The sequence below is a fragment of the Geotrypetes seraphini genome, chromosome 5 (assembly GCF_902459505.1).
Source record: "Geotrypetes seraphini chromosome 5, aGeoSer1.1, whole genome shotgun sequence".
Lineage (NCBI taxonomy): Eukaryota > Metazoa > Chordata > Amphibia > Gymnophiona > Dermophiidae > Geotrypetes > Geotrypetes seraphini.
The window spans coordinates 200,878,500-200,902,146 of NC_047088.1; the positions used below are offsets into that span (position 1 = coordinate 200,878,500).

The window sequence follows — 23,647 nt, forward strand, 5'->3', positions numbered from 1 at the left end:
CTTAATCATTCCTAGCATTTTGTTTGCCCTTTTCACCACCGCCACCCATTGCGTGGACAGCTTCATCAACTTGTCGACCAGTACTCCCAAGTCTCTTTCCTAGGGTGTTTCTCCGAGTACTGCACTGGACATCCTGTTCTCATGTATAAGATTTTTGTTACCGACACGCATCACCTTACACTTATCCACGTTAAACCTCATTTGTCAAGCCGCAACACATTTCTCGAGTGTGTTTATGTCACGTTGCAGGTCTTCGCAATCCTCCTGCATCTACACTACTCTGAATAACTTTGTATCGTCTGCAAATTTAATCACCTCGCTCGTCGTACCAATTTCCAGGTCGTTTATAAATATGTTGAAGAGCACGAGTCCAAGCACCAAACCCTGCAGCACTCCACTTGTGATGCTTTTCCAGTCCGAGTTTGTTCATTTACCCCCACTCTCTGTTTCCTATCCGCCAACCAGTTTTTAATCCACGCAAGTATTTCACTCTCGATTCCATGGCTTGCAGTTTTTTGACGTAGTCATTCATGCTTTCTGAAAGTAGTCGAACGCCTTCTGAAAATCCAGATATACAATGTCAACTGGGTCACCCTTGTCTATCTGCCTGTTAACTCCCTCGAAGAAGTGCAGCAAGTTCATCAAGCAAGATCTTCCTTTGCTGAAGCCATACTGGCTGGTCCTCATCAGATTGTGTCCGTCAAGGTGGCTAATCATGCAGTCCTTTATCAGCGCCTCTACCATCTTTCCCAGTACCAAGGTCAGACTCATAAGTCTGTAGTTTCCCGGATCTCCCCTCGAACCTTTCTTGAAGATCAGCGTAACATTCACCGCTTTCCAGTCTTCCGGAATCCTTCCCGATTTGATCGACAGATTGGCTTCTGGTAGACAGACGCAGTTAGCTGCCATGTCGAAAAGGACTCCCAGGTATTCCAGCGATTGCGTGGGAGTCAGATGGCTCTTCCTGAAGTTAATAATCCAGCCCAGATCTTCCAGCACCCGGAGCACCCACTCCACCATGTTGACCCTCAGCCAACAAGGGAGCTCTGATCAGCCAGTTGTCCAAGTAAGGAGTGAATATGGAGACCCATCTTCCATAGGTAAGCCGCCACTACCATCATCACTTTGGTGAAGGTCCAGGGTGCTGTTGGTAGCCCAAAAGACTCTGATTAGTTCAGAATGCTGCAGTCCGTTTGATTTTCGGTCTTAAAAAAACAGGTCTTAAAAAAGTCCTTTTTATGCTAGACTGCATTGGCTGCCATTTGGGGACAGAGTGTTTTTTAAGTTTGGGTATATTTGTTATAAGGCACTTTTTGGATTATTACCCTCTTATTTGGTATCTTACTTGAAATTGTCGTATTCAATAAAATGTACCAGAAACTTAGGTATGTTCATCTTCCCTACCCCAAGGGCCTGTCGTTATAATACTTTTTTGGACAGGACATTGGAGTATCAGGCAGGGATGATGAACTCCTGGATGAGCCCGTTGATTGCTCAAGCCTATTCTTACTTTACATTTAGGAAATTATTAAAAACTTATCTATTTGATAAACAAGAATGCTGATTTTTTTTAATATATATTACAATGGTGTTAATTATTTTTAACCTATGTTTTAATGATAGCAACGAGTTGAAATCGCTTCTTAGCTTTTGCTGCCTTTGACTGATGTATGTAGAAGTGTGTTTTTGAAATTATATGTTCTGCTGAAATGTTTCAGTTTCTTTGTTGTGAACCTCCTAGAACTGTTGGTAGGGCGATATACAAGAAAGTAAATTATTATTATTATTATTAGCTCAAAAGGCAATGCTGACAACTGGTAATGCTGTTCCAGAACATGAAACCATAAGAATTTGTGATGGGCTGGAAAAATAGAAATGTGCAAGTGCTTCTGCGAAATCCAGAGAGGCAAGAAACTCTCCTGGGGCCACTGGTGCAATAACTGAATGCACGGTCACCATTCTGTTATATCATACCAACCATCTCAAACTTTTAAGGTCTTCCCAAGAGGACTATTTGGTTATACTATCCCATAAGAGATTATTTTTGGATTCACCATGCTGTACAGCATTTAGCTGTGTAGCTCCGATACTTTGAAATTATCTTTCATGAGAACTGCACAAAGTAGTAGCTTAACAAAAATGTTTTTGAAAGGGTAGAAAACATGTTTCTTAGGTATGTCTTCTACAGGCATTAAGCCTTAATATGCACGTGAACGTGTTTTGCAGTAAGTAAATTGTTTGCATGCGCTAAGCGCATAGTATTTAATTTTTTGTATTTTCAGGAGGGGCAGAGAATGGGTGTGGACACACTATCCAGCTTGTACGCTCTGATTACCATGCACCTACTGGTGAGCACGTCCATAACACGGGAGCCCTTAGCACTTCCTAAATACGGGAGGCAGTAAAAAGCCTCCATGCCCACGAACCTGTCTCCCAGGCTATATAATCAGCTCATGTAGCCAAACATTGTATCTTCAAGGGCCTGATACTAGCATTCAAAACCTAGTACAACATGGCGCCAGGCTACATAACAACTAAGCTTCCTCTGTACGTACTGAACAGGTCCCTCCGCTCCCAGGATGAAATACACCTCAAAACACCGTGCCCTTCAACTGCAAACCACCAAACAACGTTCCTACTCTCACTTCATACCAAGCCACTGGAATCAACTGTCCCCACAGATCAGATCCCTTAAAGGACTCAATTTTAGAAAACAATAAAAACATACCTCCTCATCTAACTCCACTGCCTAAAGTCAATATATTACAAAGAAATATAAATATATATTGGTACTAGATCCCTGGTATGTGTTGAATCAGGATAAAACTTTTATATTGATAAATCTTGAACTGTAACTATGTCAAATTTAACCTGTAAACTGTATATTAAGTATATTGGTGTCAAATTAGGATAAAAACTTACAGTATATTGAAAAACTTTGCACTGTAACTATGGCAAATTGTAACCCGGAAATTTGATCCCTAAATGTGTGTTGAATTAGGATAAAAACTTGTATAAAAAAAAAACTTATACTGTAACTATGGCAAATTGTAGCCTGTATTAAATCCCTAAATATGTATCGAATTAGGATAAAAGGTTGTATAAAAAAAATTTGTACTGTAACTATGTATTTCAACCTGTAAACCATTCTGAGCTCTTTGAGGAGAATGGGATAGAGAACAAATAAATGAAATAAATGTTCCCCATCAATTTTTTCATGTTACAAGTGCTAAGTCTAACATTGGTGCACCAACCTGAATAAGAAATACTGGAATTTGCTCGATTTTCTAGATGCACTAGAAATGGGCTTAGCCTGTCGGAAAGTCCCATGCTAACACTCTAGTCCATTTGCTAGCACACTTTAATTATATTGGATCAAATGGGTATGCCTACTAATCAAATTTTATTGCACTGTTTAATGTACGACTTCAGAATTTGAATGCAGTTTTGATGAAAATATGAACTGGTAGGGAATTTGGTCACAACATTGAATTTCTAGGTTAATTATTTTTATTCATTAATACCAAGACAATTTTTTCCATTATGTATCACAGATTTTATGTGTATACTGGCTATACACTGAATCCTATGCATCCCTTCTTTTTGTTTAATTGTATGTAAATATATATGTTTTTAGGAGTTTTAGTATTTCATATTGCTGGTATAGGCCCCCTTTTACAAAGCGGCAGAAGCCCTGAAGCTCTTTAAATTCCTATGGATTCGGGGCATTTACGGCGCTGACCCACACTAAAATGCTTTGTAAAAGAAGGTCATATTTTATAAGCCTTTCCAATATGGTGAATAAAGGGCAGTTTAACAAATACCCTAAATAAATATTAGAGGTGGACATTTAGGCCCGGATTCTGTATAGGATGCCTGGTCTCAGAAGCCGACGGGCATCTTATACAGACTTGCGCCTAAGCCCGCCTAGAAAGAACTTGACATCCATGTTACAGATGCCAGTTAGCGAAGCAGGTCGCCACTGAGTTTATCGCGGCAAGGAATCTCTCTGCCACGATAAGTTTAGCGGCCGCGGCCACCCATGCCCACCCCAAATGATCGCCAAGTTCTCCTGCCGGACCCCCCCCCCCCCCCCCCCGATCACAGCATAAGGGATGCCCAATCCTTCCTGCCGGAACCTCCCCCCATATATCACGGCAGGAGGGATGCCCTATCCCTACCCACACGAGAACCCCTCCTAACCCCACCCAAACCCTCCTGGACCACCTCTAACCTTTTTCGAAGGCCGGACAGATGTGTCTTCCCTCCGTCCAGCCAGCCTGCCTCCGCTTGAATGAAGCAGGCTTGCCCCTTCCCAGTGCATTGTGGGATGCACAGGGGTGGGGCCTAAGGCCTGGTTAGCCCAGATGCCTAAGGCCCCACCCATAGGAGGGGCCTTAGGCACCTGGGCCAACTGGAAGCCAACTAAAAGAAGCCCAGTGGTGATCCCAGGCTGAAAAGATAAGGAAGCTTTTGGAGATAAGTACTGAACCTTTTCAGAACTCTTATATAGCATTCACAGCCTAGTGGAGTTTTCCTTTTGGGATTAAGCCTTTTTAAACTTTGGAATAGTTCTTGTGATGTTTCCTTTGAGTAATTATTAGGACCAAGTTAGTCTATATGAGATTTTGTATGAAGTTAATTTTAACTTAAATTTAAGTTAATTTAAATTAAATTTATCAAATAGGAATGTTTTTAAACATTCCTATTTGATAAATTTAATTTAAGATGTACTGTATATTTAAAATTATTGTAAATCCCCATATTGATTGGAACTGCCTGAATCAGTATGTCAACCTCCGTCCCTGGAACTATTCAAATCCAGACTAAACGCCCGCATCTTCGAGAATGCATTTAACTCATAACCCCCTCACTCTAAGCACCCTGAGAAACTCCCTAAGCTCCTTCCTGTTGTCTATTAGACCAGTGGTTCCCAACCCTGTCCTGGAGGAACAATTGGGAGGAACAATAGACATACACAGTGCTGTACATCAACATATTTAAGAAATGGTCCCTGCATAGCAGAGCAGGACTTACAATCTAAATTAACAAACAGGACAAGTAGGTACTAAGGGAATTTCATTAGAGCTTATAGTCTAATACAGTGATTCCCAACCCTGTCCTGGAGGACCACCAGGCCAATTGGGTTTTCAGGCTAGCCCTAATGAATATGCATGAAGCAAATTTGCATGCCTATCACTTCCATCATATGCAAATCTCTCTCATGCATATTCATTAGGGCTAGCCTGAAAACCCGATTGGCCTGGTGGTCCTCCAGGACAGGGTTGGGAATCACTGTATTAGACTATAAGCTCTAATGAAATTCCCTTAGTACCTACTTGTCCTGTTTGTTAATTTAGATTGTAAGTCCTGCTCTGCTATGCAGGGACCATTTCTTAAATATGTTGATGTACAGCACTGTGTATGTCTATCAGTGCTATAGAAATATTAAATAGTTGTAGTAGGATGGGTTTTCATTGTAAATCACCTTGAACTTTTGTTGGTAGAGTATGATACAGAAATTATAGATTAGATTAGATTAGTTAAATAAAACAGTAAACCCAGAGTGGATTAGTTTTTGTCCAAAGATTAAACTCCAGGAAGTTTGTGCATATTTCAAGACCCCTTGGTCTGGAATTGGATCCATTTGGACAAGTATTTTTGGGCCCAGATTCCTTTCCCTTGTATTCCCATCATCTAGTGCAGTCCTCAGGACACACCTAGCCAGTCAGGTTTTCAAAATATCCATATGAATATAAATGAAAAAGGATAGTGGCAGTACACACTCGAGCCCATCAGAAAAGATACTTGAAAAGGAACAGATTCCCAGACCCAGAAGCTGCAACTGAAGAGTGTGGAAGGCATCAGAACAGAGTAGACCTCAAGAGAGCTATGGACAGTTCACCAAGACTCTACTAATTGATAGTGAACCATGAGAGGCCCCACAACTAACTGAAGCTGTAGAGAGGGAGGTGGGCTGCAGGCCTCATTTATTGGATGCTGTGTCAGAAGAAAGGAGAGTAAACAATAACTCATGCTTTCCAATAAAGACCTGGGTTGCTTGGACTTATGCTTTAGACTAAGTTTAACAGCAAGAGTGAGCCCACAGAAGGGCTAGGAAATAGGCTCTATTAGAAGCCAACTAAAAGTCCAGTGATGATTCCAGGCTGAAAACATAAAGAAGCCTTTGGAGATAAATACTGAACCTCTAATGCACTTACCTTATGAAACATTATTTTCATTTCTGCTTTGGTTATCAGATAGAATCCCCCTTCCTTTTGTATTTCTCCTATATGGCTCTCTTTCCTATTTTATAATGTACTTCTTTACCTTAATCCTATTGGTCCAGTATGTTTTAATGTATGTTACCCTATTTTACTATCTTTATTATGTACAAACCGTTTAAAGACTGATAGGTGGTATATCAAATTTTCATTAAACTTGAAACTTAAATGAGAGAGAGATGCATACCATGGAAGGAGTGCATGAAAATCTGTCATGCATAGTCATTACGGGCATCCTTAAAACTTGACTAGCTAGGTAAAGGGGATGGGATTTCATATACCACGTTTTCTGTGTGGTTACAATCAAATCACTGTGGAAACAGGATACTGGGTTAGATGAACCTTGGACTGACCCAATATGGCTTTTCTTATGTTCTAATGTACAGTGGTTTACATATTTTAGACAGGTTATTTTGTACCTGAAGCAATGAAGCGTTAGTGACTTGCTCAGAGTCAGAAGGAGCTGCAGCGGGAATCAAACTCACAATCTCAGGGTGCGTCACTGCTGCGGCAGCTGCTCTAACCACTAGACCACTCCACCTGAGGACTGGGTTGAGAACCCCTAATCTACTGTCTTCTGTGTCCATAATCCTCCTATAGTGTGAGCCTTCCCCCCTTTAATACTATACTTTCTGTCCCCTTCTGTCTTCTCATCCCAGGTTTCTGTTTCCTCCTCCCCCTCTATATCCGAGATCCATTGCTGCTACCCTCCCACTGCTGAAGGTTTGGAGAAAGTTTTAGGTATTTTTTAACCCCCTCAAGTTCCTCCAGGATTTACTAAAAGGGAAGGCCAAATCTTCCAACGTTTATATTAACATTATGCTTATATTCTCAAAGACAACATAGAATAAATGAACACAGCACATGTCCAGCACCTTTTAGTAGAAACACTATTCATTTGAGCTCCTGAATCTTACAAATATGCTCAAAACAATCAGCGCACTCTTCTGCAGTCAGAATTAGTGAGAATTTCAAAGCACATAGACAAAAAACCCCAGGAAAAATAGTATTCTAGTACATGCCCAAAATGCAGCGCTTTAATTTTCCAGTTGCCAACAGTAGATTTGGGACCTTCCTCTTTCTTGTCGGCTATTGTTACACATATATACTTTTTTAATCCTTCATTTCTCATATGAGATTTATATATCAGATTCCACAACTATAGCTATTTTAATTGTTTAGCAATGTCACCAGTGGAAAACAAGATTTCCTTCCCAATGTTATTTCGATCCAGTTTGGTAGACATAGCGTCAACATCAACTGCACTAAGCTCTTCAGCCGATGACAGCTCATAGGAAGCCTTAATTTTCAACATTAAAAAGATAGTTGTTTTTTATTATCTCCTCCCATGAACCTCACAGCTATACGAACAACGACTATGACCAGCTTCCTCAGCACAGGAAAAGAAAGGCCATGGAGAGCCGACTAGAAAGTGGTTCACGAGAGCCTGCCTAAACACGCGCAGAGATACTAAGTCGCACACATCCGGCTGCCTAAACACGCGCAAAGCATCCCCCTTCACATGCATACGGTCTCCCTTCACCATAGTCCGAGATCTCTCCCTCTCTCTTTCGCTTTTCCCAGTTAAACATATCTCCCCCCCCCCCCTCTCCTCCCGTCAAACTCATACCTGAGATCGCCCACCACCAGTCCCGTACCTTTCTGTCTCCTGTGCCCCGTCCCCTGACAGAACTTGCCCTCAGAAGCGTCCCACCTTGCCGGAAACAGGAAGTTGCGTCAGAGGGGAGGCCAAGGCACGAGAGAATTGAAAATGTTGCGTCACAGAGAGGCGGAACGCCAGAAAAGGAAAGCAGTGGGACCTGTGGCGGGCGAAAATCGAGCTGCGCGGAACGGGGTTTGAGGGAAGCCTGTGGGGATGGAGGTGGTTCCCGTGGGAGTGTACAAACCATCTACCCAAAGACGTCCAACGGTCCAAGTAGCGCCTTTTCCTCAGTTTTAATCATTCAGCGCAGCCGCACTTACTCTCTACCGGGACGTTGTCGAAAGGCTCACTCACACTTGATACATGCACAGGCCAGCAGCTTTGGAGGTCGTGTGTGCATTAGAGAAGGAATACTAACTGACCTTGTTTGCATCCATTTAAATGCATTTGCGGCAACGTTTAGTGGATGCATAAACATCGACGTTCAGCCCTTTGAGTATTTTGCACACAATAATGTGTGCAAAAAAAATCATGTGCTTACGTTTTGTTTGCACTGGCGTTAGTTTTGAGCATCAGCTCCTAGGAGACTTCAGTTAATACTTTGGACTGGCTTCAACCTCCTTGAATTCTTGTATTGGGGTTGTCTGGTAAGCTGCCAGTTGAAAGGGTGCAGGACCTGTCCTTGAAAATCTGTAAGGAGAGCGTGTCTGTCCCCTTGCGTGTGTCATGTAAAGAGGGTTTCCTAGGCTAGACTCCAATATTGCATTCATTTTTGCACACTTACGTGGACTTGCACTGTACGTTTTTACATTTACTGTCTTGGAATGTATACATGCAAAATCTTTTTATGCCCTTTACTTTTATTTTATTGTTTTTGCAATTCTAAAAATAATTTTCCCTTTTAACCACTTTGAGTATCATTTCTTCAAGTATTTTATGTGTGCAAATTCATTTTGTCAATTTCTGCACCTTATTCAAATTAAAGCTCTTATCAAGATCTTCAGTTCCACATTTTTGTTGTTTTCTGTTCTGGTTTCGGCTTTGTGGAACTTCCTTGGACATTTTTTGTTTCTCCCTGTCATGAAATGTTTGCCATGCTATGTTTTGTCATACACAATGCTCATCATGTCTCGCCATATCATATTTGTATATGTCTCACCATATGTTGTTTGTCATGTTATGTTTTACCATGCTTTGTTAAACTGTTTTGCAATCTCAGACAATGTATGTAAAGTTGTAACCCGTTCTGAGCTCTCCTGGGAGGATGGGATATAAAACCAACCAAATAAATAAATGGTGTGTGGATATTTATGCATGTGTAAGTACACATCAACGTTACTCTAAGCTGCCAACCATGCAGCTTCTCTGTAGAAGCCAAGCACCAATCCTGGCCTGCTATGCAGCAGTTGGACTAGAACCTGCTCCACCTCCTTCCTGCCACCACCCCTGCTGCTGTTTCTGCTCCAGACCAGCAGCAAGGTCAGTAAGGACACTTTGTGCAAACTTACAGCTGCCAGTCCTTGCCCCTCCAACATCACTTCTGTTCTGGAAGAGAGCTGGCAGCTGTAAAGTATGGCCCTGTGGTCACTGTCCTTTGTTTTGCTGCTGTTGGTCTGGAGTAGTAGCAGTGGTGGGGGATGAACTCATGCTGGAAGGAAAGGTGAGAGAGATGGGAAAGACAGTGGAAGGAAGGGGAACTGAGAGGGGGGTGAGAGAAGGGATAGCACTGGAAGAAATAAAGCAGAAGGGGCAAACTTGAATGTGGGGGAGAGAAAGAGGGCACTCGCTGGATAGGGGAGTGGAAAAAGAAAGAAGAGAGACTGGAGAATACAAGAAAGTGAAATAGTAGAGCTAGGGTGACAGAAAGATATCAAGCTGAAGGTAGACACAGTAAAATGAGGGATATTGAAGACTGGATAATAAGAAAAAATTAAATCTGGACACAGGCAGAAAAATAAATTGAAGAAAGCTAGGGGAGAGTCAATGTGTGCACTTCTGGATTTGTCTAGGCTCAATACAGCTGTCGGTTCCCTATGCCCCTCCTGTGACAGACCATTTATGGCTTCAATAAAGGTCTTGGGGTGGGGGAGCACTTGTGTGTCTCTGGAGACTCCTTCAGAGACAGTAGGGCTATGGTCTCTTTTGCTCTTCAGCGGGAACAGAAACAATTTTGAGTTCAGGTAGTGTTTCTCATATAGGTACCAATAGATTCTCTGCAGCGGGAGTCTGCACAGCCCCATTGGGGTTTGTGGAATCAGAATTGGTTTCTACAGCTTCACTTCTATAGGTCCATCCTCGGAGAGAGCGAAAACTAGAAGACCTTGAGCATGCGCAGATGCTCAAGGCCCAGGCAAGAGGCAGGAACTTCTGGCACCGGCACGTCCTGTGGGCTGTGTGCTGGTGCCAGATGGGGTAAGGCTGAATGTTGTTCAGGCGGGCGGTGCCGGTTCACGCAGGCGGGGGGGCGTTCGCGGGCTGGGGGGGAGCGATGCCGGTTCTTGGGGGGGGTGGAGCAGCGCCACTGGCCACAGGGGGTGGGAACATATCAAGCGAGTTTCCCTTACTTCCTATGGAGAAACTCGCTTTGATATACGAGTAATTTGGTTTACGAGCATGCTTCTGGAACGAATTATGCTTGTAAACTAAGGTTCCACTGTAAATAAATAAATAAAATTAAAGCAGATTTTGACGTTTCATCTTAGATTATTGGTTCAATCATTGGTTCTGAGCCAGTTGGATTATTGTAATATTGTCTACTTTGCTGGTTACCAAAAAAAAATCTATGTACGAGTAGATTGCATATTATTCAAAATGCTGCTGTTCGACTGATCCTTAATCAGAAAAAGTTTGATCAGGTCACCCCTTTTTTTTCATGAATTGCTTTGGTTGCCAGTCAAGACTTGTGTGAAATTTAAATTTGATTGCATTTTTTATGAGGCATTTTTCGGCCTTGCACCTAATTATCTTGTGGATTCGTTCACATTTGTTAATTCAAAGCACTTTCGATGCACGCACATAGTATTTACCTTTCCTTCAGTCAAAGGTTGTCAATATAAAAAATATCATCAACGTCTCCTGTTGTTTCAAGCTGCAATATGGGATTAAGATCTGAATTCTCTAATAGCTACTTCTTGCTCATATCAGCAATTTAGGAAACAATTGAAAACATATTTGTTTACAAGATTCTTAGGAAATTAATGTATTACATTCAACTGTATATGTGCAGTTTTTACAATTCTATTTTGTAAACCGTATAGAACTTAATGGTATTGCAGTATAGAAATACATTTTTATGTTATGTTTGCCTTCGTGGATCCTGTTCTCCCTTGAACTCACAGAGGCTTTCCCCTCCATATCCTGTTCAGGGAGGACTGCAAATGCTATTGTTTTTTTGTATGCTAGGTTGCCATTCCAATTTTGGGCCTTGCCCTTAGGGCTGGGGACTGTTCTTTGCACCTTCTCCAAGCTCCTAGTTGTGAGGTAGCTCCCATGTGATGTTGAAGGATGCGGATCGATCCAGCAATGGGTTCTGAGTTTAATCTTTCAGGTCATTCTGCTCCTGGAGCACCTAGATTGGGTGGAGAATCATGCCATGACTCACTCTTTCCCACCAGATTCTGGAGTTCCTGGGAATCTGATTTGACCTGACACAGGGGACTGTGTTCTGTCCAGAGAAGCTTATGACTAATCTCCAGGACCAGAAGCACAGCCTGTATGAACAGGGGACTCCTAGGACCTGGGTAGCAACCCTGTAGCTGGTGCCCTTAGTGCACTCTCATATGCATCCCCCCTTTCAATCAACATCTTTGTCTTGCTGGTGCCAACTTTTTTTGATTTTTGACTGCCAGTTTCCACTTTCTTCCAGGGTGTGATACAGGTTTGATTAGCAGGACATCCCCAGTCTTTTCTTTATTTAAGGCAGATGTTTCCAAGAATAACTGATGCCAAGATTAAGGAAGGCATTTTTGTCAGTCCACAAATCAGACAAGTCATCAGTGACGAGAGATTGGAAGATATGTTAGTTGGGCCAGAGAAATTAGCCTGGAAAGCATTCAAGGAAGTCGTTGAGCATTTTCTTGGCAGTTACAGTGCACTAAATTATATTCAACTGGTTGACAAACTTTTTAGAGTATACAAAACCCATGAAGTACAACATGTCACTGAAGATGCACTCTCTACATTCACACTTGGACTTCTTCCCCACAAATCTTGGTGCAGTCAGCGACGAACATGGTAAAAGGTTTCACCAGGACATTGCCACTATGGAAAAAAGTTATTGGAGCAACTGGAATCCATCAAAGCTGGCTGACTATTGTTAGACCCTGCAATGAGATGCACTGGACACTGAGTGCAAATGAAAATCAGCTGGAAAACACTTTTAGCCATGGTGAACTATCACAGCGTATCAGAAACTTTGTGCATTAAAACGTGTTATAGTCAATTAAAGATACCATCGTGTATCTCAAAATTCCTACGTGATAGTCAGTGGGAAATTATATTTGTGTTTATTTTGAACTGGTCTATCATAATTACCAGTTTGTTTTAAGGAAGCAAAACTTTTTGAAAAATTTGTCCAGTATAATTGATTGTTAATGTTTCATTAACTAATTTATTTGGATACAGATCACAGGATTGTGCAAAATTTAGGGTGCACAAATTTGGATGCTGTTTATAAAATCTGGGAAAGAAAGTCTATCAATAAGGATTCCAAGGTGTACTTTGTTTACATTACATTACATTACATTAGTGATTTTTATTCCGCTTGTACCTTGCGGTTCAAAGCGGATTACATAAGAAGAGAACTGGACATTTCCAGGATGGTACATGACAATAGAGAATACAGTTTGAGGATAGAGACTTAATAACAGAATGATAGTAAAGACTTAATAACATCGGAAGATGTTTTGGACGGCAGTGTTTTGGTTTCTTGGGGGATGGGGTGAGGGAGGTTAGGTAGATTGTATATGCTTTTTGAACAGCAGTGTTTTGATTTCTTTACGGAATGTCTTGAGGTCTGATGTTGTGGTTAACAATCTGGTGATGGAAGGTTCGAGTTTTGCAGCATGTGTTGCCAGGAGGCTATCATAAAGCTTGTTTCCTATAGAACTTTTATTCTAATTAATTCAAGGCCCTCTTTACCTCCACCAATTTGTCCATCATATCACTACAATGTAATTTATACCCTAGTACAGTGTTGTGCAATATTGAGTTACTAGTAATTAGTTACTGCAGCTAACTACTTCATTGCAGTAATCGGTAAAGTAGTTAACTACTTTTTCATTATCCCAGTAACTGTAATTAATTACCTTTGAAGAGTAACTAATGCAACATTAATTGATGTTTGTAACCCACCTTGAACACCTTAGAGCAGTTCTGCCCAAGTCCGGTCCTCGAGATCTACTGGCAGGCCATGTTTTCAGGATATGCACAATGAATATGCATGAGAGAGATTTGCATACCAAGAAGGCAGTGCAGGCAGATCTTTCTCATGCATATTCATTGTGGATATCCTGCAAACCTGGCCTGCCAGTAGATCTCGACGACCAGACGGGCAGCCCTGCCTGAGAGAATTTTGCAGTATATAAGACTACTAATAACACAACATGACATAGCAGAGGATGTGGTTGGCATGAGTTGGTCAAACTTCCTTGAAATAAGCACAAAGAGATGAAGTTCTTCTTTACCCAACGTGTGCTGGACACCTGGAATGCACTTCCAGAGGGCTTAATAGGGCAGAGTACGGTACTGGGGTTCAAGAAAAGATTGGACAATTTCCTGCTGGAAAAAGGGATAGAGGGGTATAGATAGAGCATTACTGCACAGGTCCTGGACTTGTTGGGCCGCCGCATGAGCGGACTGCTGGGCACGATGGACCTCAAGTCTGACCCATCAGACGCATTGCTTATGTTCTTATGTGTATGAGATAAATATTTTACCTCTTCACATACCATAAGGTTTTTGTCTTAAGTATTCTTGGATGTGGTATCAACAAAGGAAAAGCAATTAGTTACTGTAAACAGATATCTGTAATCAGTACACTTATCCCTCCGGATTCGCGGGGGATAGGGGCAGAGCCGGACCGTGAATGGTGAAAAATCGCAAATATCTGGCTCTGACCCACCCCCGCCTCCCTCCCGCTTTCCCGGCCTTACCTGGTGGTCTAGCAGGCTTTCGGGGCATGAGCGATCTTCCTACGCTCCTTCCCCGTGCAGATTGCCATTAAGAAATGGCTGCTGTGAGTTCCCGTAGTCTCTCGAGACTACGACGTGAACTCCCTACAACTATTTCCTAATGGCGATCTGCACGTATTTTTTTTTTCCCCCTCCCCAAAAAATTGCGAATATGTGAAATCGCGATTACCGAAACCGCGAATGGGGAAGGGGAAGTGTAATCAATTGATTTCCTTAAATGAGTAATTTAACACAGAGATTGTGGTAAGAGCAGTTAACTTAGCTGTTTTTAGGAAAGGTTTGGACAATTTCCTGAAGGAAAAGTCCATAGTTTGTTTTAGAGACAGACATAGGGAAAGCCACTGCTTGCCCTAGATCGGTAGCATGGAAGGTTGCTACTCTTTGGGGTTTTGCCAGGTACTAGTGACCTGGATTGGCTACCGTAAGGATTGGCTACTGAGCTTGATGGACCATTGGTCTGACCCTGTAAGACTATTATTATGTACTTTAAACTGAGAAGTAACTGTAATTAATTACTTTTGAAGAGTAACTAGAACACCACTGCCCTAGAATAATAGTGTTTCATTGTTTATCTTCCTTCCACTAGGTCTTAGAGGTGCCTATTGTATCTACCTTTTCCTATAGTGCTATATATTCCAACTTTCTTGAGGGGGGGATTTCCAGCATTTTTACACAGACACTTCAAACAATGTTTTTTGTTGCTTTTAACAACAGCAGCTGACATTGAAAATTTGCAGTCTCTCAAGTCTGCCTGTTCTTTATTTAAAGGTATCTGGTCTTCTATTGCAACTTTTTTGTCGGGATGCCATAACTTCACTGTTTTGATGATATCCTTCAAAGATACCTTATTCTGAACCATGCATTCTTGAGCAACTGTCTGCTCTTCCCCCATGCTCTAGTTTAAAATTTGTTATATCTCCTTTTTAAATATTAATGCCAGCAGTCTAGTTCTACCCTGGTTAAGGTGGTATTCATCATTCTGGAATAGCCTCTCTCCCCTTCACTTGAATGTTGCCTAGTTTCTATTAAATATAAATCCCTCCTCCTTACACAATCACTCAAGAGCTCTGCCTGTCTTTTGAGCCCTGTGTGCAGAACAGGTATCATAAGAACATAAGAATTGCCGCTGATGGGTCAGACCAGTAGTCCATCGTGCCCTGCAGTCCACTCACATGGCAGCCCTTAGGTCAAAGACCAGTGCCCTGAGTCTAGCCTTAGCTGTGTACGTTCTGGTTCAGCAGGAACTTGCCTACCTTTGTCTTGAATCCCTGGAGGGTGTTTTCCCCTATAACAGCCTCCGGAAGAGTGTTCCAGTTTTCTACCACTCTCTGGGTGAAGAAGAACTTTCTTACATTTGCACGGAATCTATCCCCTTTTAACTTTAGAGAGTGCCCTCTCGTTCTCTCTACCCTGGAGAGGGTGAACAACCTGTCTTTATCTACTAAGTCTATTCCCTTCATTATCTTGAATGTTTCGATCATGTCTCCTCTCAGTCTCCTCTTTTCAAGGGAGAAGAGGCCCAGTTTCTCTAATCTCTTGCTGTACGGCAACTCCTCCAGTCCCTTAACCATTTTAGTCGCTCTTCTCTGGACCCTCTCAAGTAGTACCGTGTCCTTCACGTACGGCGACCAGTGCTGGTCGCAGTATTCTAGGTGGGGACGTACAATGGCCCGGTACATGATAACCTTCTCTGATCTGTTTGTGATCCCCTTCTTAATCATTCCTAGCATTCTGTTCGCCCTTTTCACCGCCACCGCACATTGCACAGACAGCTTCCTTGACTTGTCGACCAGTACTCCCAGGTTTCTTTCCTGGGGGGTCTCTCCAAGTACTGCACCGGACATCCTGTATTCGTGTATTAAATTTTTCTTACAGACATGCATCACCTTACTCTTATTCACTTTGAAGCTTTTGGATTTCAACCTTTTACCTAAAAACCTAAGTTAGGTTTCCAGAACCACCTTCCCACACTGTCCTATGTTTTGGGTACCCAAATGGACCAAGAGAGCTGGCTTCTCCCCAGCAATCCCTAAAATCTTTTTTATCATTACCCCTCATATACCGTATTTTCACACATATAATGCGCGCGTTATACACGATTTTACAAACCGAACATAATCATGCGCGTTATATGCGTGAGCGCATTTTACAATTTTTTTTTTTACATTACTGGTTCCCCCCCTACCCCCGACATCCGATTCATCCCCCAGCCTGGAAAGCCTGATGCCCCACCCCGAAGGACCGCTGGCCCTCCCACCCTGAAGGACCGCTCGCACACCCCTGACGTCCGATTCATCCCCAGCCCCCCCCCCACACCGTTTGCGGTGGAGAAGCAGCCTACCGTGGGTTCGCGATGCCAGTGAGCCCTGCTGCTTCCTCTGCCGGCAGTCCTTCAGGGTGGGGGGGCCAGCGGTCCTTCGGGGTGGGGCATCAGACTTTCAGGGTGGGCGGGCCTTCAAGGTAGGGGACAGGACTTCAAGGGCAGGGCGGCGAGAGGAAAGTCGGGGTGGCAAGCAGCATGTGCGGTATACGCGTGGGCGCGCTATACCAAAATTTTCTTACATAAATTCCTTGTTCCTGCGCGCTATACCCGTGTGCGCGTTATATGCGTGAAAATACAGTATATGACTTTGTCTATCTCTGCCTGCTGGTAAGTGGACTTAACCCACTTGTCTCTGGAGCAGTGGCGTACCTTCTTATATGGAGAACATGAACACTCCAAACATGTCTTCTAGGAAGAAGAAAGCAGGGAGCATGCTCAAAACCACAAGAAATTACAAAGTGATCTGATAGTTGGGGAAGGGAGTGCTCTAAAGATATCACTTAGTAGATGACTTAAATGAAAAGGTTAGCTAGGGCACTTGGGATACTAGAGCCTGTATTCTTAGCGTATGCATTGCTGATTACTAGACTGAAAGAGCTGAATGGCATGTCAAGGACAAGCTATTCCAAGCTGCCAAGAAAATTAACATCTGCTGTAGTCATTAAAAGTAGAGGATTACCACTGGACCTCTGACATAAATATGCATTTGTCAGCATTTGAAAAACTATATATTTTGAAAGTATACACTTAGATAAGGATGCTTAGAGCCTTTGCAGACTAGAATGGTTTCTCATTCTTTTCTATTCATTTTTTTTTTTAATTTCGATTTTTGTTCCGTTTTCCCAGAAGCTCAGAACGGGTTACAATTTAACATTCACAATCAATTTAAGAACAGAATAGTCATGACAACAATTAGGTAATTAGACAATTACAGAATTATTTGAGGGTCCAGCTTAGTCTTAGCAAAGAGTAGTTGGAGAGTAAATTGAGAAAGCTGTTCAGTTGAGGCCCTATTGTTGGAAGAGGAAGGTCTTTATTGCTCTATGGAAGGACAGTAGTGAGTCTAATGGCCTTATCTGTGGGTACCTGGTTCCATAGCTGAGGGAGGAAATGGCTGTAGGAGCGTTTACGAACCATGCTCATCTGGAGGGATCTTCCTGCGGGAATGTTGAGTCTTTGTTCTGCTTTGGAGCGGAGGGAGCGGTTAGGGGTGTCTGGACACAACTTGGATGCTATGTAGGCAGGGATGGGTTTTTTTTAGAATCTCTTGTGGGTCATAACTAGGGCTTTGAAGATACAGTACTTTTTGACTAGTAACCAGTGGGCTGCATGGAGTGCTAGAGTAATGGGGTCACGGAAGCCGAGGTTGTATATTCTGGATTTTTTGAAGGTGTTTTAGGTTTTTGCAGTGATTCCATTGCAGTAGTCTAGCCTAAAGAGTACGTAGGCATAGAGCAGCTGGGCTAAGTCTGTTTCTGGGAGGAAGAGTTTGATCCTTTGCAGTTGGCGTAGGTAGTAAAAGAATGTGGAAACTACCTGTGAGACATGGGCGGAGAGGGACAGGTGGCCATCCAGTATTATTCCTAGACTTTATACCTGGTCTTTTGCTATTAGGGGGGTGGATTCTCAGGATAAGGTCGGACGGGTAAAGGTAGTGTTCTTTTTCTTGATCCAGAGTAGTTCAGTCTTTGAGGTGTTCAACTGCAGTTTACGGACAGTCATCCAGTTTTTCATGTCAGAGAGGCAGTGTAGAAGGTTAGTGAATTGAGTTGGTCGATCGTCACTTAGTGGGAGCAGTAGTTGAAGGTCATCGGCATAGGAGTGAATCTTAATGTTGTATTTGTGCATGATGTCGATGAGTGGTCTGATATGCAGATTGAAGGGATGGGGGGACAGCAGGGCACCTTGGAGAACTCCATATTTAATTAATTTGGGGTTAGATTTGACTGACCCTAAAAGCATGGATTGTTTTCTTTGATCCAGGAAGGAGGCAAACCACTGTAGGGATGTGTTCTTGATTCCTATATCAGCGAGTCGGTCTAGTAGGAGTTGGTGATCAGTAGTGTCTAAAGCAGCTCTAAGGTCAAGCAGGACCAGTAAAGCATCATTTCCTTTATCAAGCATCGACTAGCTGTCATCAATGATGTCAATGAGGACCAATTCTGTACTATGACCTGCTTGGAAGCCTGACTGAAGTGGGGATAGGGCTTCTTGCTGTTCTATGAAGGATTGCAGTTGTTGGAGTACTATCTTCTCCAGTAGTTTTGAGATGAAGGGAAGGTTAGAAATGGGGTGGTAGTTACTTGGGTCATTTGGGTCGAGGGTAGGTTTGATGATGGCCGATTTCCAGTTGAGAGGAATTTTCCCAGTTGACAGTGAGGTGTCAACCAGATAGGCAGGATTGATTCTGCAATGATGTATTTGATATACAGGAGAAGACTGAATGGGCATGGGTCAAGGGTGGAATTGGAGGGTTGAAGCTCTTGTAGTGTGTTTAGGAGCTAGACATAAGTGACGGTGCAGCTGGGAAAGGGTTCTACAGGGTGGGGTCTTGGATGTGTGAGGGGAATGGCCGGGGGGGGGGGGCCTTGCTGGGAGCGGAGTCTAGCTTGCTGCAGATGTTAACAATTTTTGTTTGGAAGAAATTGGAGAGTGTCTCACTGTCCAAGTTGGTGAGGGCATTATGAATGCATCCATGGGCGGCAGTGAACAGGTGGTTAGTTAAGGTGAACAGATATCTGGACATTTTAGGGAGTTTCTGCAGAAGGTGTATGTAGTGAGCTTTCTTTGCTTCTAGAATGGCAGCTTTGTAGGTGTTTGATAATTCTTTCCAGTGTGATTTGTACTCCTCTTTTTGGTGTTTGACCCATTTTCTCTCTGCTTGCCTCAGAGCTCTCTTTTGGGAACGAAGGTCATCATTAAACCAGGGAGCAAGGTTTTTGTTAGTGATTAGGCGCATTGTGTTAGTCTGTGCCAGGTTGTATTAGAGAGCTTGTATTCCTGTGTGCCAGGTAGAGGCGGCCAGGTCAACGGAGTGGAGATTATAGTTGCATGTTTTACTGAGGTCCCGGATTCCAGTGGACATGGCTAGTAGATCAACAGTGTTTGGATTCCAGGTTTGCTTAGTTAAGATGGAGCCCTGTGATTTGGATATAGTCATGGGCGGGAGGCGAAGTTGTATGAGGTGATGGTCCAACCATGTGACCGGTGTGGTGGTGTAGGTTGGCTCGGGAGGCATAATGATCAGATCCCTGTGAGTGAAGACTAGGTACAGGGTGTTGCCAGCTGTGTGGATCGCAGAAGCAATTACTTGATAGAATCCTAAATCAGTTAGGGTTGCCAAGAAGTCAGCGCTCATTCCAGATGTATTGGGATAGTCCAGGAAGTTGAAATCTCCTAATATGGTTATGCGCTTGTAGGAGATGAAAAGATTCATCTGGCCATAACAAAAATATATTTTCATGAGAAAATGTAGTGTACTTGGTCAATGATCTGGATACATAAGTTCTGACCCAGAATTATTTTTTTATAGTAATACTGGGCAGCAGCATAGTCTGGGTTTGAGACCCAAACCCACCTTATAGCTAAGGCTAGATATGCTGCCAGGACAATATTCCAGCCCTCAAGAGCAAAGAGGTTGGTGTCACTGTAGCAAAACCTATAGCCTTTTTATTCAGTGATGCCTATTACACCTGAAAAAGGACCTTGTACTCAACTAACTTGAGTAACTCTGGCAATGAATAAGAACCGCTTTTCAGAAGCGAACTTTCCCCCCACCAAGTGTTCTTTCCTCTTCCTTATACTTCCCCTTTTGTTTTTTTTATTTTTATCTCAATGTATTTTGCTCTATCCCATCCCCAGACTCCTAACATATCTGTATCTATCCATCCTGTCTGTCTCCCCCTTCTTAATTACAAAAGGCTTTCCTTTCTACTTTATTTTCCACTATGTTATTTTAAATTTAGTATTGTAAACCGTCTAGATATACTCTGATAGACGGTATATCAAGTACAGAATAAACTTGGAAACTTGAACAAATTCTCTCCAATTGGAGCTCAGTAGCCTGTAGAATGGGATTGCTTGAGTTAAGGGTTTCTTGGAAATCCCCACTTTATGCTTGAAGAATAAGAGGATGGGAGTTACATGAGAAAAATGTAAGATATTTAATACTGGACTAATCACTTTGCTAACAAATTGTTGAAAACTTTACAAATTAAGCATATAAAAGCTATTCTACAGTGCCTGACGGCATCATGAAGCAATTATGACAGTAACAATTAACTAAAGTAGCCCACAACAGAAAAATGAGGGATTGTTTAACATATTCCAAATCTCATTCACAGTCGTATTAATATAATACTTAATGAGGTAGTAATCACTCTCTGCCACTGTGCAAACCCCACAGGTAATTTTAACCCCACAGCAATAAAGAAAGCAAAACTACATGAGTCATTTTGCTTTCATTTTTGCCTAACAAAATATCACCCACTGAGTTGCTCCTGCTTTCTCTGCAAATAATTATTCTGGGCAAAAACAATGCAGATAATTTTGAATAAACAAAATTATGCACATTGTTCCAATCATTATCTTCTTGCCCTCTCTGGAAGTGGAGGACAGCAGGCTGAGTAAATCACTTAACTCTATAATGCCACATGTACAAACTTGGGGTTTGGCTGACTAAAGTGTTTAGATGCAATTTCATGCATGTTAAATATGCAAGCTCCCATTGTTCTCAATGGGACCTATTTACTACTATGCACTTAAATTAACACATATTGATGTGTATTAACCCATGTTAACTGGTTAATGTATGTTAATAAATAAGGTCCTTAGATCATAAGCCCACTAGGGACAGGGAGGGAAACACCTACGCTGTCTTAATGTAACTCACCTTAAGCTACCAATGAAAAGGAATAAACTAAATAAATAAAACACCTCTTCAGTCAGTGGGTAAACATGCACATACTGTGTTTTCTACTTCAATGGTGGATAATTAGTTGAAGTGTGGAAATTACAGACATTCTTTTCGCTGTAACCTTTTGTTTCATGAGTAAATCAAGGAAATTTTGTTATTTACCTGCAATTACATCACTTTCTTTTCCAGAGATAAATTTAAAAAAAAGATTTGATATCGATATGTGAACATTTCATAAGAAAGAACTGAACATTTCATGGGGTGTCCTAATTTTTCACATGACTGTATATACAAAGTTTTTAAATTTGTCAGTCCTTAGTAAGTGCACACAATTTGATCACTGGATCCCTCGCATTTTTTTTATTTGCAGATTTATCAATTTACGTCAACCACATAAATGTACACAGATAAGGAATAAAAAAAACTTATGTATACAACTTATATCACAGATAGTCAACAAATAAATCCCATCAAGCCCACAATTTGGGGAGAGAAAAATCTTAATAAACTAGTAAGGAAATAAAAAAAAGGGTATAAACCCTCTACTTTAAGAAAGGTTAGCATTTATGAACTCATATTTTCAGTGAAATGTCACAACTTCCAATTCTAGCATCATAACAAAAGAAAAAATCAACGTTCAAGGAAATGTTCCAATTGAAGTGGATTGAAAAGCGCATAATCCTTATTTCGAGCTGTAACAACATTTACATGGGTATTTAAAAAAAAAGTAGCTCCAGATTCCACCACCCTAGACTTAAGAGCCAACATCTGAAAATATTTGAATTCTAGCACTGTAGAACATTGCTTTCTTATTCTGAAAATATAATTTCATTATCAATGCCTTATCACTTTCATTGATACATGAAACTAAAAGAGTTGACCTGGTTTGTATTGTGTCCTGTGAGTCTTCCAAAAATTCTGTCATATTTACATCAATAGAAGCCAATTGGTCTAGTCCCTGTTCCACTGTAATTTTTTTCTTTTTTGGAATATAATAAAGTGATGAGATAAGCATTGATTCTGAATTAGTAAACCCTAATATCTCTCTGAGATACTTCCAAAAAAGGATCTCAGGAGATATCATATGTGTTTCAGGAAAATTAATTAAATGTAAATTCCATGCCCTTCTGGTGTTTTCTATTATTTCTAATTTAACATGAATTGAATGAGAGTCCTTCATAGCGGACATGGAAACTGCCTGTAGGTTAGTAATTTGTTTATGTACCTTAGTCATGTGCGCATCTAGAATTTTTATATTTCAGTCAACATTTTCCAGTTTCTCCACTACTTCTTTGGAAAAATCCTGAGATTGGGTTATGACTAATTTCAACATTTTCTCCATCCTGATATTAATTTGCCACAAATCATTTAAGGACACTTCCTGTTTATTCTCATCAGAGCTTTCAAGTCCTTCAGCTAAATAAGTAATTTGAGTCAATTTCATATATGATATTGTCTGAGAGACCTGAGGCTTCACCAGAAACACTGGGACCAGCTTCGGGTCCCAGATTAACAGGAACTTCTTGAGGGAGAGGAGGAGTTCTTTCTGGAGAGCCAAGTGAAGCTCCGGATATTTGATCCGTTTTCTTAGACTGGATAGTGTTTGTCATCAAATGTTTATCAATTGGTCCTGAAGCGACAGGGGTTGAAACTTTAATTTTAGCTTCCCCATAGACAAAACCTCAAAATTATACCACCAACAAAAACTCAAGGGGTGCGCAATCACTGACCTCGCTCCAATCGTCTCCAAGGGGCTCCCAAGGGGCCTTGTGTGCCCCTTAAGGCACGCCCTGTGGTCATGCGCCACAGAGGCTGCAGCATTTTATGTCTGATGACAGGGGCCTCCCCGATGGTGCAGGTGGCCTTCTCAGTGCCTTCTCGAATCGCGGCACTTAGGAGCTGTAAAACGCTGGGATAGGAGGAACAGCAGGTAATTATCACAGTGCTCCACTGTCCTTCGCCAGGAACCTTTCTCCAAAAGCTCCCCGGATCCCTCACATTTTATGTGTTTTTTTGTATTGATATTTTAATTACATGTTTATTTATTATTATTTGCATATTGTTTTAGTATTTACCCCTAATGCAGCCCATGAGTGGGTGAAACATGGGGTTTGTTTTAATAAAGGATTTTATCCCAGGACAAGCAGGCAGCATATTTTCACATATGGGTGACGTCAAACACGGAGCCCCGATGTGGACAGCTTCACAAGCAGACTTGCTTGAACTTTTAGAAAGTTCACAACTGCTGCACCGTGCATGCACGAGTGCCTT

At 41.9% G+C, this 23,647-nt stretch overlaps 1 protein-coding gene across 6 annotated transcripts in view; it reads right to left on the bottom strand.

Moving 5' to 3' along the window:
• The window catches only part of HAT1 (histone acetyltransferase 1), a 109,884-nt gene extending 101,598 nt beyond the window's left edge, over positions 1–8,286 (bottom strand). Inside the window, exon 1 of one of the 6 annotated variants that reach the window (XM_033944425.1) lies at positions 7,915–8,286. In XM_033944425.1, coding sequence (XP_033800316.1) covers positions 7,915–8,194 — 280 coding nt within the window. In that variant the 5' untranslated portion in view covers positions 8,195–8,286. The remainder of the gene's footprint in view (positions 1–7,914) is intronic. The other 5 variants (XM_033944423.1, XM_033944424.1, XM_033944427.1 and 2 more) reach the window with 5 other exon arrangements.
• Positions 8,287–23,647: the final 15,361 nt, after the last annotated feature.